This window comes from Nymphaea colorata, chromosome 2 (assembly GCF_008831285.2).
Source record: "Nymphaea colorata isolate Beijing-Zhang1983 chromosome 2, ASM883128v2, whole genome shotgun sequence".
NCBI classification, from domain to species: domain Eukaryota; kingdom Viridiplantae; phylum Streptophyta; class Magnoliopsida; order Nymphaeales; family Nymphaeaceae; genus Nymphaea; species Nymphaea colorata.
The window spans coordinates 14,623,293-14,639,425 of NC_045139.1; the positions used below are offsets into that span (position 1 = coordinate 14,623,293).

The 16,133-nt window shown below is 40.3% G+C and overlaps 2 protein-coding genes across 3 annotated transcripts; one reads left to right on the forward strand and one right to left on the reverse strand.

Moving 5' to 3' along the window:
- Positions 1–1,101: 1,101 nt before the first annotated feature.
- LOC116246776 (checkpoint protein hus1) lies at positions 1,102–5,439 on the reverse strand. 2 transcript variants are annotated; one of them, XM_050076480.1, is made up of 8 exons: positions 5,062–5,439; positions 4,792–4,916; positions 4,513–4,707; positions 4,335–4,442; positions 4,073–4,214; positions 1,940–2,022; positions 1,756–1,825; positions 1,102–1,664 (listed from the first exon to the last, which is right to left on the reverse strand). In XM_050076480.1, exons 1-8 carry the CDS (start codon positions 5,111–5,113, stop codon positions 1,540–1,542), a joined length of 900 nt encoding a protein of 299 aa, XP_049932437.1. In that variant the 5' UTR covers positions 5,114–5,439; the 3' UTR covers positions 1,102–1,539. The 2 variants fall into 2 exon arrangements, with proteins under 2 accessions (XP_049932437.1, XP_031474501.1); XM_031618641.2 differs by having other exon boundaries at positions 4,073–4,250; positions 5,062–5,432.
- A 3,094-nt stretch (positions 5,440–8,533) lies between these two features.
- On the forward strand, positions 8,534–12,171 carry LOC116249179 (transmembrane emp24 domain-containing protein p24beta3). The gene is made up of 4 exons (XM_031622357.2): positions 8,534–8,909; positions 10,816–11,002; positions 11,432–11,539; positions 11,703–12,171. Exons 1-4 carry the CDS (start codon positions 8,685–8,687, stop codon positions 11,834–11,836), a joined length of 654 nt encoding a protein of 217 aa, XP_031478217.1. The 5' UTR covers positions 8,534–8,684; the 3' UTR covers positions 11,837–12,171.
- Positions 12,172–16,133: the final 3,962 nt, after the last annotated feature.

Consider the following 16,133-nt stretch of genomic DNA (forward strand, 5'->3'; position numbering starts at 1 on the left):
TTTTCTGCTTCCCCGAGAACTCCACTTAAACTTAAGCCGAGCACTGGAACTCAGCCCTTGAAGAGAGCTGTGGAACACTGCTGGGACATGACTAATATACAAAATCAAACACCTATAATAGTGGAGTTATATATATATATATATATATATATATATATATATATATATATATATAGATACCAGTATTACAAAAACTCTTTATTTTTTGTAGATGCTTTATGGTTGCATTTGGCAGCCTCGGACCCGTTAAAAAAAAAAAAAACATGAATTTAAGGTCAGATAGAGGGTCCGACCTTAAATCCAAATCACCATGAATCTGAGAATCTCAAATCACATCCTAAAAGATTTGCTCATTTATAAATGGTTACACAAAGGCTTAGTGCTTGCCCTTTAGACCTTTCCACCGAAGTTGCAATAAACTTTACTTGGAGACTTCGGGAAATCAGATTCAGATAAGATATAGCTATTACGTATCCCTCTAATAATTTGACTTGGAGTGCTCGAACATAACAATGCAAATCCATATACCAGGCCTTTATTTATACTTAAATGGATGAGCTATTATTATCAGATCAGGCCACGAGTTCAAATCAAATATCAGATTGCACCCAAACACTTATATCCCTATAACCGTACTTGTGTATAAACATTTCATGTGGAACCATAAACCTGTTTCCACATCCGCGTGAAATTGTCATGGGGAACTCAAATTTTCTAATCAAGTTCCAAACTCGTCCAATAATATGAAAAAGCTGTTTACTTTCGTGGGAAAATTTTTATCTTGTTGGATAGGCACCGCTCATGCATTTTCCTTGCACGACAAATCAAATTTTTCATAAAAGAAAGATCAGACTCTTGTTTCAAACGCCCTCTAAGCTACTGTTAACTTGAATACATGCAATAGTACATTACTATCTTATTAACAAGCTTACAATACAAAATGCAATCTTTTTAATTATGTAATAGTCACAAATATTGAATAATTTATTTTGAAAATCCCCGACGTGATAAGAAACACGTTCCATGCACAAGATTTTCGAATTTCAGACATGATTCCCAAGAATGAACTCCAGATGGAGAGAGTGGCACATAGCCCTGAACTGAAAAAAATAAATGAAGTCTTCAGAAAATTATAGAAATGCTATTTGCATGACTAGACAAATTTTGTTGTTGGAACGAGTTTTATATGGAAACCTATCACGTGCTTAGTTTGAATGCCTGCAGAACCAAAATGACTAATAACTTGGTAGTCCTGGAGGAATAGTGTGTCCAGGTCTTAAACAAGATCAAAGGGAAAAAAAAAGCAGATTCTGCTAATCCTCCTCGCCGTTCACCCATCACCAGTGGGCAGCGGAAACGGTGCTGTGCACAAGAACCTGGAGTGCAGTAGAGAGCCACATATTTCCGTCTTTAGATGATAAAGAACCAAGACGTGAAAGAAGTGGATCACTTCATGGCTTCTATCAACAATCCGTTTCTTGAAAATTGGCAGCCCATGGGCCTTTGCAATGGCATTTGTTGTGCCTGAATCAAGAGGAATCAAGAGGAGCCTGTATCCAGTATTGGCAACCTGCAATGCAAGCTGATTGACTTGTCGGTCTGTCTTGTTCCCGGAATGAAGAACTGGAATATTATAGTCAAACACGCAGCAAGAGGTGATATGCCTACAAGCATGGGTTACACAGTTACAGAAAATAAGATTAAAATTGCAAATGCATGGAAAATAAAAGAATGTTCCTGCATTCAGGTGATCACCGTAGAAAGCACAATCTGGTTTAGCTAGATGACACTGAAGACTTTTGCCAAAATGCCTCATGCTTACTTGCTGCATAGCGCAAACAAATTTCAATTGTTGCAGGGAGCCAGAAATCAAGGAACTAACCGCACAAGAGTATACAAGGATATCAATAAAAAGACAGATTGAGATAATGAGAAATACCACAGATGAAGCTTCCCCTCTCTGTATAGCCATTTCTGTGCGAACTGGAGGACTGAGATCTTCTTCTCCAGGAGGAGGGCTTGCTGAAAGTCGGTGAAAGATTTATCAATTCCCCAATTTTCTCACCCAGTACTAAGCAAGATGATGACAACCAAGAAGGAATATAGCATATTTAGAAAGGCCTGGGCTCATTATATATTATGGTTAAGTCAAATTGGTTCATTCTGTCATGCAGGGCATAGTTATACATTGAAGTATTACAACTGAGTAACGATATGATGCAGCAAATGTAATCCAAGCACTAGATACTATACAGTAGCAGAATGATGCTTTAGCAGAGGCAAATACACAAACTTAGCAGCAGCTTAAACAATGTGAGAATGCTAGGTGGTTGGAGTGGAGTCCCGTTAACCAGCGGATGCTTTGAATCCCAGGTTCCCAGTGCTCCACCCTCTTTGTAGAAGCTTTCCTTGGAAATGGCAGCATAGTACAGATTGCTTGAACCACTGGCAAGAAATTCACCCTCTTTGTAGAAGCTTTCCTTGGAAATGGCAGCATAGTACAGATTGCTTGAACCACTGGCAAGAAATTCACCCACTCGTTCAACTCCAAAGATGTGGACCAGTAGCATAAGTCATTATTTCTTCCACATCATATCTTTAACCGTGCTAGAGTTTGTATGCATACTCAAAATTCGACCAGTAAATTTGGCTTGGGAATTTAGATTTGCTAGACTCGTTTCCAGGCTTCTTTGAAATTTCCCAAGCAAGAGAGATTAGTCTTAGCAAGTTACAACCATTTCTTGAAAATGACAATTTCAACCAGTGAGTCGTGCATCCTGCTATGCCATTTCCTGCTTGGACTGGAAGGACCAATTATCAATTATGCAAGGATTATAAACTAGCTCTTGCATCATGGCTGCATCTATATCCAGCAAGCAGCAAATGTTCTCAATGTTCTTCAGATAGTTCAGAGCCTCCATCCCTCTGGTAGATAAATATATGCAGCTGAAATGCCGATATCTTTAGTGAATCAATTGTAATGCAATAACAGATTCAAGGTGCCAGCTATGACTGGTGGGCTTTTACCCAACCATTGGTACATGTATGAGAAAAGGTCAAGTCATTTTGCTGGAAGTAGGGTACAACTCTACACTCTAGCTCCTAGGAATGGTTCTTATGCAGTTGCAAATGCATCATACCAAAATGACTCAAAGTTGTGTCAAGAAAATCCCCCAGAATGAACATCTATATATCCCAATATAAAGGATATCTTGAAAGAACTGTAACTGAGCAGGAAATTATACTTATCCACGTCCTTTAAAACCTAAAGTGGGAAACTGGAAGACCCAAACTACTGAAAAGCAGGACAGAACCAACAATTTGTCGATAGGTAGTTGCATTTGTGAACATGAATCATTAGCTCCCAAAGTTTATGCATAGCAGGTTAATCCTGTCATCCCCGCTATGACGGGTAGAGCTTCACAGGATATTGTCCGCCGACACAAACTAAGCAACCAAAGGAACATACACAACAACATGTAGTGTTGAAACCGTTAAAGCTCAAGAACGGACAAGTTTGGGAAAGCCGTCTTCAATTCAAGAAAGGAAAGAACTGATGTTGACATGTAAGAGACCAAAAGTGCCTATGCTATTCAATGTTACTTTCCTATAAAATCGACACGTTGAGAACCAGTTATCTCTTCAGATGGCAAAAAACCAAGAGGAAAGGATCGCCAAGGCAACAGTTGATTGCCTGTGTCTACTGAGGTTAATGGGAAACGTTCTGTGACGCGAAGAGCTTTGACAAACAAAGGTTCTCCGGTCAACTTCATGTCCACAGGATTGCTCGCTGAAGTTAGGTGCATCTATGTTCAGAAACTAAAACTGGTTTCATCAGAAGGAAATGTCTCGTCAGGGTGAGTAAGAAAGAAAGTGACAACAACAGAGAACTGTAATTTTACTCTCAAACATGGAGAAGCTATAAGACGCATCAACAGTTGGTACCAGGAATCCACGACACAGGCTGTCCCACTATTGTGTCATATATCATGAAAATGACCAAACTTGTCTGTAGACGTAACAAGGACGAATAAGGAATCCATAAAAGGAAGAAGCGAAATAATAACACCACCTTTCACACCAAGAACCTTTAGCTTTTTATATTCAGCGCCTACATTGATGAGAGTTGTGGAAACCTGCAGATGAAGATCTCCGTAACGAGTAATGGCAACGTCAAGCAAATCTCCCACGTGCTTCAACCGTTCCACCAATGACTGTAACCGAGACAGATCAGAAACCTGAACCAGAGTCTGTAAAAGGATAATTAAGAAGTATTAACAAAAGAGCAAAAAATGTAAGACCTTCACAATGGTAAGCTAAGCCCACGCAATCACCTCTGGAATATCTTGAGCCATGTCGAGTGCTGCTTGAAGCTCAAGCACTTCTGCTCTTGACAGTGGCTTCGACACCGGAACGTCTTGGATGACCGCAGATTTGTAACCCTGTTTGGAACTGATATGCATTTAGTAGAAAGGCTACAGCATACGAAAAGTTTAAAGGGAAAGCCACTACCTTGCTTTCAAAAGTCAGGAAAGGCATGGGTTGTTGGGAATTGATAGTTCGCTTTTTAATTAGCTTAATCTGCAGTTTTTCTCCGGCCATGCTCATACTGCTTTTCAAAGCTCGGTGAAGCAAGCCGAGATCTATGGTGAATGCAATTCGATCATCATTCTGGCTCGAAATACGGTAATCTTCAAACAGAACCTCCTGTTTCAGAACGCATGGTATGAAAAAGTAACAAGACAAGTTCGCTTTCTGAGAGAGAGCATCTACGTGTGACCGCTTACTTACCTTCTTGAATTGGGCAATGGCCTGAACGCCGTCCCCGTTGAGAAGGTTGTGGAGAAGGATGGCATGATCCCGAGTCAAGTAAAGGTGGCACGACCTCCCAATCTTGTCGAAAGCCGGTATGAACCCTAAAAAAAATTCGTCCACCAAGAAAAACGCCCAAAATCAAGTTCAAAGTATAGAACCCCGTCTTACATCCAACTACATCAGTAAAGAAAATCATTGGGAATGGATAAAATATCAAAAGAAGGGGACGAGGTAAACAAGATTTACGTCGCTCCAGCAAATGGACCCCATGATCTGAAAGAAATGCCTTGAACTTCATTCTCTCTCTCTTCCCTCTACCACCCTTCACATTCACCTTCTCCTCTGAACCTTTCCCTTGCAGGAGAAGACCCGCTGGACAAAACAAGTGTCTAGAAAACCACCACCGCCATCAAAAAATTCGAACACCAAAAGCACAATCGCCTCCTGGAGGATGAGGGTTGCCTCTAGCAAGGTGAGAAAGAGACGTGCCCTGTACCTCCTGAGAAAGAGATTCAAGGGGCTGATGGTGGCGGGAAGGGCTGACAACGGTGGCGGGAAAGGGCTTCTCGCGCCGTAGTCATAAAGAGGGGGTCCTTTTTCTTCTCCAGTTTCATCCATCATTGGTGGGTGTTTGCCTCAGTGGCAAACTAGCAACCACGACGAATCTTAATTTGAAAATTTTTTGTTTACTGATTTGTTTTTGTTTATTGTTAAAATGTATAAATTTTTGCAAATTTTTTACAAGAGTTACTAATGTTGATTGTTGAGACATTATGAACATTGGTAACAAATATTGAAATAGCTGCCCATCTCACACTAATGGCTAATGAGGTGAAATTATTTGTACTCATTGACGTATTAAAAATCAACTTAGCCCTAAACTATGGGGGCAGCAGGTTTAGATAGAGACAAGGACAAGGATTGTTTTGACTTAACATTCCTTCGGTTCACTCGTAAAATTAAAATGGACGTTGTTTATTAAAAATAAAATGTTAATCAAATTAAAAAAATATCAAGGTAGTTCGTATACAAGGGTGTGAAGTTTGAATCCCATGATCATTGTTATATTCCCACTTATAGTTCTAAATGATGGTAAGTGTGACACTTAAAGTTGAAGATTGTAATGCATGTCCACCCAAACTCAAAACAAGTTAGAACTTTCAAGGCTACCTCAAGATGGTTTTCTCTAAGTAACTATTAAAACAAAAAAAACGCACCTCATGTTTATGTGTGATGTTAATAAAAGCCCACTTTAATTTTGGTTTAATAGTTTTCATGATAACATTTATAAAAAATTGCAAAAAAAAAAAATCTTAATTACAAAAGCAGCTATAGCTGGTAAACTTAAGAGTCGTATCACGCATGCCATGTTGTTTCATAGTCTATTTCATTAATGGGCTTCGAGACACTTCCACGATCTTCAATGGAAAGCATGATCAGTTATTGTTGTTGAACAAGTAACCAAAATCACTAGAAAAGAAAGGAAGAGAAGGGAAACTAACATATGCAGCCGAAAAGAGAGAAATCATCGATTCTAACTATCAAAAGTTGGCAATGGAATTTTACTTCAGATAAGCACCCAATAATCCTCTTTGCTGTAAAATACTTTTTCATTTGAAATGAAGCCAGAACTGCGTATACGTCGAGCCTGGAAATGTATACCAAGCCAATAAATTTGAGCAATTAGTGTGGAGTATAACATTTATTCTGCAAGTAAGGAAAATTCAGGCATGATACAAGCTAAGATGGTTATGATTTTTTAACGAAGTCATATGCTATATTAACGTACCAGAATACGCTTGTTATAAGTTCTATGCTTGAGATCCGTTAACTTTTAAGTTTTGAAATTGAAATTAAGTGTCTAACCAATATCTGATCCATTTGCATGCTCCATTTTCTGTAAACTCAAATGGCAGTTGGATCGTGCTTGGTCCCATGATGGTTCCTGTGCACCGGATCCGCCAAAGTTCTGTGCAACAGCCATCTTCCACAATAAGAGTTCTTAACCTCTTTCCCGCGCTTTTTCCAGGAAACAATTTCCGATTCCACCAATTTCAGAATCCAAACGCGCGTAGCCTCATCCTGGTCTCCACAGACCCAGGATCATCATCCACCAGAGATTTACAGCCCTGGAACTCCTGCAGCTTTGTGATTTTACTGGAATAGAGAACCCCCAAATGTGATGAACTCAGACACGAGAAACATGTGTCGCCATGGGAAAATAACAGTGAAAGAGGAAGAAAGAAGGAAGGGAATGAAGAAGCGATCCGATTGCCCTCCAGTAGTTCCGATAGATAAGGCCGGGCAATACAGGAAAACCGAGGGAACGATAAAGAAAACAAGGGCTTTTCGGAAATCAGCTCGAGGCCCTGGCCGGCTGCCCAATTTGACGGTGGGAATGATCGGATCCGCCATTTCTGACGGCAACGGGAGCTTCACCGGCGTCTGGTAAAGAAGGCGCTTACGACGCTCACGCTTTGGATCCACGTCCCTCTGTTCATCAAATAGTAAATACACGAGCAAGCAGCCGCCACTCCATTCACACCTCTACAGTAAAAAAGATAAACACTTCACGAAGAGAGAAATTTACATGCCGAAAACAATCAGACATACCTAAATATTCCGCTAAACAATTGCACCGACTGCTTTACTTCAACTTCCGACTTCTCCAACTAATAATCGCCCCTAACCCTAAGATCAGATTGAATATTCACAAACTTTTAGCATGCCCACAGCATTGAAAAAGGTCGACTATTTCATGAGGTACGTGGAGTTCCAACTTCCAAGTACCAGTATTCAATTAGCACACCGGATTGCGGCTTGACTGGAAGTCTGGAAGTTTTTATGAAGCTTATAAACAGTGTTATTAAGTGATTAATTGTCTTAGTTTTGGGTTTTTTTTTTTTTTTGTCTAAAGGGTGGGTTGAGTGATAGAGCTGATTCAACACTCAAAGGGTGGGTTGAGTGATAGGGCTGATTCAACACTCAAACCTAAGATCTCACATACATAGATAGATATACTTTTTAAGGAGGCATATTGTAACATCATATTGAAAAGTTTTGTCTTGTATGTAACATTAAGAAGAACTGTTAGGACTTGAAAGAAGAATTATAGTGATTGGTTGCCTAAATTCACAATTTTTCTTGAATCTAAAACGAAGTTGTTAGGGACATATTAGGATCAACTCATGACTCACACAACCAGGAGACTAGGAGTATTAAAAAGGACATGTTGAACTTGATAGAAAGACATGCAAATGTTGTTCAAAGTAAACTCATTGTCTCTATGATGTGAATATCAGGTAAATCGATGGCAAATAATACATCCGATTCGAATATGATACGCCGACATGCCCTTTAACCCACCACCACCACTACGGAGAGCCTCTACTATTCTTGTTTGCACACGGTTTACCTTGCAACTAAAAAAAGAGGGAGTGAAAGTCTAAGCAAGCATTGTATCTAAACCAATCAAACACGGCAGAAAGTGTCTCTTTGAAACGTCCCCACTGCATTCTCGACTATTTTTATCCGGTGCTTCTACAATTTGTGACCCGCCTTTGAGAGCGCGAGGGGAGGAGGTTGCGAGTGGAGGCGTTTCCAATCCTGGACCCAGCAGATCTCGAAAAACCCGATCGACCCATACCGGGCTCGATCACCGGGCGACGTCTCCGTAATTTTCTAACCGATCAGGTCCAAGCTTGAAAAGCCCTCGATGCGAAGACCATTTCGTGCTGCGGGAAGAAAGTCAGATACCCAGTGCCAGAGGGGAAGAGAGGGAGGGGGAGGGAGAGGAGTCGTGCTCAAGACGACAATAGAGGGCGGAATTCCGGTCTCTTTTCCCTTCTTTCTCGTTGTAGCGGGAATCGATGGAGGGAAGGAGGAAGCGATCGGGTCCCCTCTTCGCCCTCCTTCTCTCGCTAGGGCTTCTCTCGAACCTCCTACTGCAGGCCTCGGCTCTGTCCGTCACCGTCAACGACGTCGAGTGCCTCTACGAGTACGTCCTCTACGAGGGCGATAACATTTCCGGCAACTTCGTCGTTGTGGATCACGATATCTTTTGGAGTTCCGATCACCCCGGCATCGATTTCACCGTAAGCCTCTAATATTTCGGATTCATTGCCGGTCCGATTTTGTGCATATTTAGGGAATTGGTTCTCTGATTCCAACTTTAAGGGTTTTTTACGTGGGCGATTGGCGTGGCGCTGTTTTATGAGAGGATTTCTCTTGAGTGATCTATCATTTTGATGATTTTACGGTTCTTTTTGGCGAAGATGTGCAAAAACTGAAGGGGCTTTCATGTTTATACAGGGTTTGTTGATTGCCAGAATGCTAGCTGTTTCTGATCATCTAGTTACCGTCGAAACTGTTTACCATTTTCTAGACGTCGATTCCCTTTCACCGCTTTCCAAATCCATTTCATATCATAACGTACTATTTTTTCGAACCTTCCCTTTCCTGCTTCAGATTCGCGCACTGCTTCCGTATTGTTGTCATTTACTTGTAACGGTGTTGTCTAGATCTGGAATTGCTTTGTTGCTGATGGTCTATCAGGCTTGCTAGTAAATGGTCCGTGAGGAAAAAACAATTTCATTGATGCGTGGTGGTTTCTGACAGGACTTAAGCGCCTTATTGCATAATGGGCCGTTACTTCTTCTAATCCTTGTCAATTAAGCTAGATTTCTCGTCCTTAGGTTCATCGGTGGTTCTTGCCTCTTACTTATTTGTGTTTTTGTGGCTAAGTTTCTGAGTTTCCGTCTCCAGTCTGCTGTTAGGCTATTTATAGGGGAAAACAAACATTTCTACTAACTGGAATTCTGATTCTTTCGTCCTCTGTTTGCCGTTCATTGTCTTTTCATGAATCTTAAGGAATTGCATTTGATGGTGTTGAAATCATCTTACGATGAAATAATACGACATAGATATTGATATAACTGTAAGTTCCTAATTTTCCTTAGTTTATAATAGTTTATATTTGTATGTATTTGGGATTTTCGTCTGGTAATGTTGAGTGATTACCTTTGCGTGTTGCAATTATTTGCTTCTTCAGTTCCTGGTCTGTTCGTTCTCAGCTGATGATCTTCTGGAATTCTAAATATGCTGCACATAAGAGGGTAGTCGCAATAAGAGACTTTTACCTTTTTCTTTTTGCTGACGTTGAAGAATCTGGATTGGTTTAGTGTATCATCTGCAACATATGGAACCACGAGAGCTATTCTGTGGATCATCATTATCAAGCCCATAGTTAAGCTTTCTTTGGGAGTACCTGCTCGTCTAATGATTTTAAATCCACAATTTCAGGCCTAGATAATTATCTAACCAAAATAATCAGCAGATTAGGCTAGCTTTTGGAATTTCATCAGAACTGAAATAAATGCTTCCCATAAAGTTAATTAGGCTATCTATAGTCAAATTTCTTTCTAGATTGGAAATGCTAAGTATGTTAGTAAGTACGAATGTGCATGGTTTAGTGCTTTCTGTTACCTAAGGGTGTTGGTCCCTTGTGAATATGGAAGAAAAACAGGTTACGCTAGCTTTATGGGAAGCATTATTTCTGTTGGACATTGCTGGTGATTGTGAAGGAATCTCACTTTTGGAGACCATTTAACAAGTTGTCTAGTACTGTGCCTCCACTTGTCGGGCAGGTTTTATTGGTTTGTACTTTGTACATTGTCCAGATCCAAGAATCTCATCTGTCTAGCCTTTGGTATTTTGCTTGGACCCTCATTACCATTAGAAACTGTTCTATATTGACAACCAAGCTCCCTTGTTTAACTTTTCTCCAACTCTGTTTAGTTTACCTTTGCTAATGCTCTAATTGGTTTGGTTTCTTTATGTCTTTTTGTACCGGTGGTATATTTTATTTTCCATGTTGTGGTTTGCTGGAACTGTGGAACGTGTTCCTTGTTTTTGCATCAGAAGTCCTCATCAACTAGCATTATTCTGAAGGCCTTGTATGTAATATGCTAAAGTGACCTGTAACTTCCTCATCATGTACAGGTGACATCCCCAGGAGGAAATGTGATTCACACCGAGAAGGGGACGTCTGGGAATAAGTTCCAACTGAAGGCTCCAAGAAGTGGAATGTACAAGTTCTGCTTCCACAATCCTTATTCAACACCTGAAACGGTGTCGTTTCACATACATATTGGTCACATCCCTAATGAGCATGACCTTGCAAAAGACGGTGAGGCCTACGCATAGATAAGAACAATGGATGTTGTTTCTGTTTCCTTCATGCTAAGACAGGAAAATGATTCAATTAGTCCTATAGACTCCTAGGCAAAGCGTATATACAAATAGACAAGAAGAGAGGATGTTGGTTCTGTTTCCTTTGATGCTATAAGAGGAAAAGAAATCAGTTCTCCCTAGGCAAAGCACATCCATGCTGATGATTATTTTTATTTGTTTCTTCATAAGAAAGGGAGACCATTCTTTCTTGGAATGAACCTGCATGGTATATTCATCAAAAGAAAGAACAAGAACTTAAATAAAGTTGTAAATCATCCCATGCAGAATGACAGGTTACTAGCATGGTCACATTAGTTTGAAAGATGCATATCTAAAGGTCTTTACTCCTTAGTTGACATGTTTATCACTTCACCTATTGTTGCAGAGCATTTTGACCCTGTAAATGTGAAGATAGCTGAGCTTAGAGAAGCATTGGAATCTGTGACAGCAGAACAGAAGTATCTGAAAGCGCGAGATTCTCGCCATCGTCACAGTACTCTCTTACTCTCTCTCTGTCTCTGTCTCTCTCTGTCACGCACACACACAGGCACATATACACATCCGTGCATGTGGCACATGTCACAAGTTGTGAATTAGCTATTAAGGTAGTCATTTTCTCGTGTTTTTATGTCCATTTATCTGCATATTTCCTACAGCAAATGAGAGCACCAGGAGGAGGCTTTTTGCTTATACCATTGCAGAGTACTTGGCTTTAGTATCTGCGAGCGTTCTTCAGGTCTTTTACATCCGCCGCCTGTTTAGCAAGACCGTGGCGTACAACAGAGTTTAGATGCCGGACCATAGTTTACTTCGCAGGGATGTCTTGTCAGTTTTAAGTTTGTACTGTAGCATATCTTCCAACTGAATTACGAACCTGTTGAATACTGGATATGCTTCACTTGGAATCTTGACACTGTAGCAGTTGACACCTTTTTCTCCATTACTAAAATTTGGACTTTTTTTTTCCCTTGTTGCGTTCCTGCCAAGACTGAATACCATGTACCGCTTGTATCGGAATTCGAGTATTTCAAGTGTCATAGGGTGTCATCTCTTGAGATGATTCTTTGTTGTCTACAGATACAATGAGAAATTGGGAATGTTTAGACGGCTTGTACCTTCCCCATCTACAGGGCTTTATTTTCTTCTGTTTATGGTTTATTGTTTTCTAATGACCAATCTACAGCTTGCTGGTTCAAGGAATGCAAAGGTTGCAGTGTGTTAACGGGCATATATATATATATATTCACGTGTACTCGTGGGTGTCCAGGCGCTCTGCAACCAAACACCTCTTTGGAGGATCCTTTTCACCTTCACCTGCCTGTGATGTGAAGAGAATGATCAAAGCAGATGAGAACAAATGCATCACATAGCATTATGTTTGAAATCTTATCATGGCACAGTTCTTGGTTGAGTAGATGTAGCCTAATTCTGTCGTGCGGCCATGACCCGAAAGTAAGGGAAATTATTACGGAGCACCTCTTACCACTGCTGCCTTTTACCAGCCAGCCCGACCAAGATCATCAAATCAGTTTCAACCAGCTTCCCAACCCTCCTAGTTTTGGCAAAAGTGAACTTGTGAGATTTGCGGTCTCTTTCAGGTTTGAGTAGACGACATTTGAATAACATGCGGCCGGTCATATAGCGCCATCACCGGCACACTATCATCACCACCATTGAATCCTTCAAAGCTGTGCTCTCATCATGATTTATCATTATCTCGAGCAATTTATTACTGTGACCGCTACCGACATCATGATGTTCATGTCACCATAACCAACCGCACCTGCCGAGCCTTTCATCCACACCTGCACCAGGGCCACCAATCTAGCCTTTTCGATCCGGTGACTCTTTGTTGGATTCAATTACACTTACCATCAAACGCCACCGTGCTCAAGTCATTTCGCTATGGAGTCCATTCTTCCTTTCCAGCAGGCGATGCTTCTGCAGTCTGTGACATACTGATCTTTCTGACCGTCAGATGCTCGTTCTGCCCATCAGTGGAAACATCCTGCACTAGTGGAATGTATTTGTCCCTCTATGAATCCCATCGAGTTCAAACTACTGACGGACCTATATTTGACCCCAGATTTTGGTTGCAGCTTCCGGGGAAGGCTCAAGTTTATTACTTTAATTTTGCCATCAACCAACTTGTCCTTGAGATATTTCATCGCCAGTGGGGTGAATTGAGCGTCTAATGATCTAATTGCCACTAACCACGCTAAAACAATCGCCAGTAATCTGACTCCGCTATATGATGTTGAATTCGCAAGAGAACCACAGGTGAGAATCAAGAATTTCTAAATAAGAGCACCACCAGATTTTCCCAAAGAATTGCAGTCAACATCTATGGCGGCTTTGCTTTTGACCTGCACAAAGCCGAACAGCTTATATCTTTTCTAAACCTAGTCACATGCTGTTGAGCAAGAAAATAAAAGTGCAGAGAACAGGCAGCCAACATTCAAAAAGGAAGGAACAAAAGATTTTCAAAACATTGGAATGGCCGACTCAACTTCCTCTATGAGAGGCGAGAATCGAAACAACCGCCGATTTAAGTTTTAAGTGTTGGATTTCTTTCTTTATCCTTCAAGGTATCGCCGGGGACCTTGAAATGGTATGACAAGGCAATAGCTAGTAACCACATTCTTCTTAAATGCTGGGGCAGATTTTGTAGAACCCGCCCCGCCTCGGAGAGTCGCAAATCAAGAAAAAGGATCGGTGGCGACGGCGAGGCGCCTCGACCATAAATTTAACCCCGAGGTTTTGGAGAACAGAGGGTCGGTGGTTCTCACTTCTCAGTAGGGTGTCAATGGAGGAAGACCATTGAAACCTAGGACTGATTTGTGTTGGGTTCGTGCTATGAATCTAGAAGTTAGATTTCGATATGGTATAGGCGTTTTTTCATTGATATTCGAATCTGAATTTGAATACTTACACCTGATTCGATACAGATCCATTGGCATCCCCTAATCATCAGAAGCGCCTACCCATCCTTCAAAACTGTATAGACAATTTTGTACCACTTTAATCTATTAAATAAATCAATAATTCAAAGGGCACTATTTTTCCATTAGGTTTTAGAAATTTATTTAACAAAAACAATACTCTCTAAGTAGGTTCACTACGCGAAAGTATTGTTTTGCGCAAAGTAGATCTTTAGCCTATACCTATTGGATTTGTAGCTTTCATAATTTTTTCACCAACAAAATGTGAGAGACCGACTTAAAGGGTGCCAAAAAATATGATTTGGATCAGAAATCCGGTCAAACTGCTTCAAACGATTTGGATATGGGAAAAAAATAACATTCAATTAATAAATGGTATCGGGTTTCGAATTGATTAAACGACGTCTGGTTAGATTTGGATTCAGATTTAAATAAACATCTGATTGAAGCCAGATTCAGGTACATAATGAATTTAGCAATATCATACGTCCAATGTTCATACATTTCGAAAATTGGTTCTTAACATATTGTCGTGCAGTTGCGATTCGGTTTAAAAGTTGGATTAAGCTTCCGATGTGATTTTGAATTAATTCAAAAATTGGGTTCAAATCGGTTTTCGATTGTCAATCTATACTTGAATTATAATACGGATATGGTGTAACAGCATTTGAATAAGAATTTGAATCCAAATATGCGAACATTTGAAAAACAAATATGGCTAAAGTACATCCGCTTCGTCGTACTTGCTCCGCGTCAAATGTGAAGAGCAACCACATGCTCTTATAGTGACAGTGGCATGCTAAACGGACTGTCACTACAACTGTCCGGCCTGTCTCCCAATAGTTATAATGGCTTGAGCTCCAAGTTAAATTTTGTATTTTTTAAAAATTTTGAAAAATGATATTTCAGCTAGTGTTAAAATTTAAAAATTTTAATTCAACCTCTTTTACAAAAAAATTTCGAGCTTCGCCTCTGACCGTAGGTCATAGCTAGGACTGAAGTTAATATTGTAAAGATCAGTTTCCGAACGACGACGTCAAAATAGGCATTTCACCTGGGACTTGTTATGACAAATCCAAAGGAGGTCGGTGATCTCGTTGAAACAAGTGAAAAGCATTTCTTATAGATCTCGGAGATTAGTAGTTTGTGCGTTACATGATGCCTTTGATCGCGGAAAAAAGCATTACAGGTGGGGAGAGAGAGAAGGAGAAAGATGGGATTGACAGGAGTGTCTTATTATTATTATGTAGAAGTGAAAGGGGAGCGATATGGAATTGAATTGATGTACAATTTATTAATAATCTTTCTCTCTCTCTCTCTCTCCCTCTCTCTACATTCAAGTTAAACTCCAACTTCAATACAATTGGAAACTTTAACTCCCAAGCCAATCCAACATAACCATTTAGCGAGATTATTTTACAAGCTTTCCTTTTGTTTGAATTAGGTTGTATATTGTCTCGCATTTTCTAGTGCAGTATAAAGTTGACAAATAAGTATCTGAAATACTGGATTTTCAGTAACTCGTGAAATAAAATTGAAGAAGACAAACTTTATGTCTTCCGAGTTACGAGAGGACAACCAAGCCTCCATCTAATACTCTTTACAAAATTAAAATGCAGCCGTTAGGAAGAGAATAATATATAGTGTTCACCACTATTTGTTGAACTTTGGATCGCCGACTTTGTTGGTCAAATTCCAAAGGCGGCCTAACTCAATTGTATACACTAAAAGGTAGATGCAAGAATTTGAGTTGCTCGAAATACTTTCCAATGGCCGACTTAGAACATTGGTTAGGACCATGATCTAACCCAGCACTGGGCCAGCTTTGACCCACCCGAGCCCACTTGCAGCCATGGCCAACATGAGTGGAAGGCATTGAAAGCGTACCACTTATCTGTTTCGCAACTTTGTCCAAAGGCAGGCTTGGAGAGTGCTGGGGACATGAGGAAATGACATATTTGGGCAGACGATGGTACTTTGCCAAAATATCCCCATCTTGAAGATTGAGTCCATTAAAGGTGTAGTCCTCAAAGAAATTATATTATGTCCTGCATTGAAGACGCCGATCAATATCATGGTTTATTTAAAGTGGGTGGTGGGAAGCACCTCGCATTTAATTTAAATGATCCACCACCTCGCACCAAC

Excerpts from the sequence above, each read along its gene's own strand:
- LOC116249179 (XM_031622357.2), top strand. The coding sequence starts at position 8,685 with ATGGAGGGAAGGAGGAAGCGATCGGGTCCCCTCTTCGCCCTCCTTCTC. Across the intron at positions 11,003-11,431 it reads GCATGACCTTGCAAAAGACG|AGCATTTTGACCCTGTAAAT; the intron begins GTGAGGCCTACG and ends CTATTGTTGCAG. Across the intron at positions 11,540-11,702 it reads AGATTCTCGCCATCGTCACA|CAAATGAGAGCACCAGGAGG; the intron begins GTACTCTCTTAC and ends TATTTCCTACAG.
- LOC116246776 (XM_031618641.2), bottom strand. The coding sequence starts at position 5,113 with ATGAAGTTCAAGGCATTTCTTTCAGATCATGGGGTCCATTTGCTGGAG. Across the intron at positions 4,917-5,061 it reads GGTCCATTTGCTGGAGCGAC|GGTTCATACCGGCTTTCGAC; the intron begins GTAAATCTTGTT and ends AATTTTTTTTAG. Across the intron at positions 4,443-4,512 it reads TCCTGACTTTTGAAAGCAAG|GGTTACAAATCTGCGGTCAT; the intron begins GTAGTGGCTTTC and ends AGTTCCAAACAG.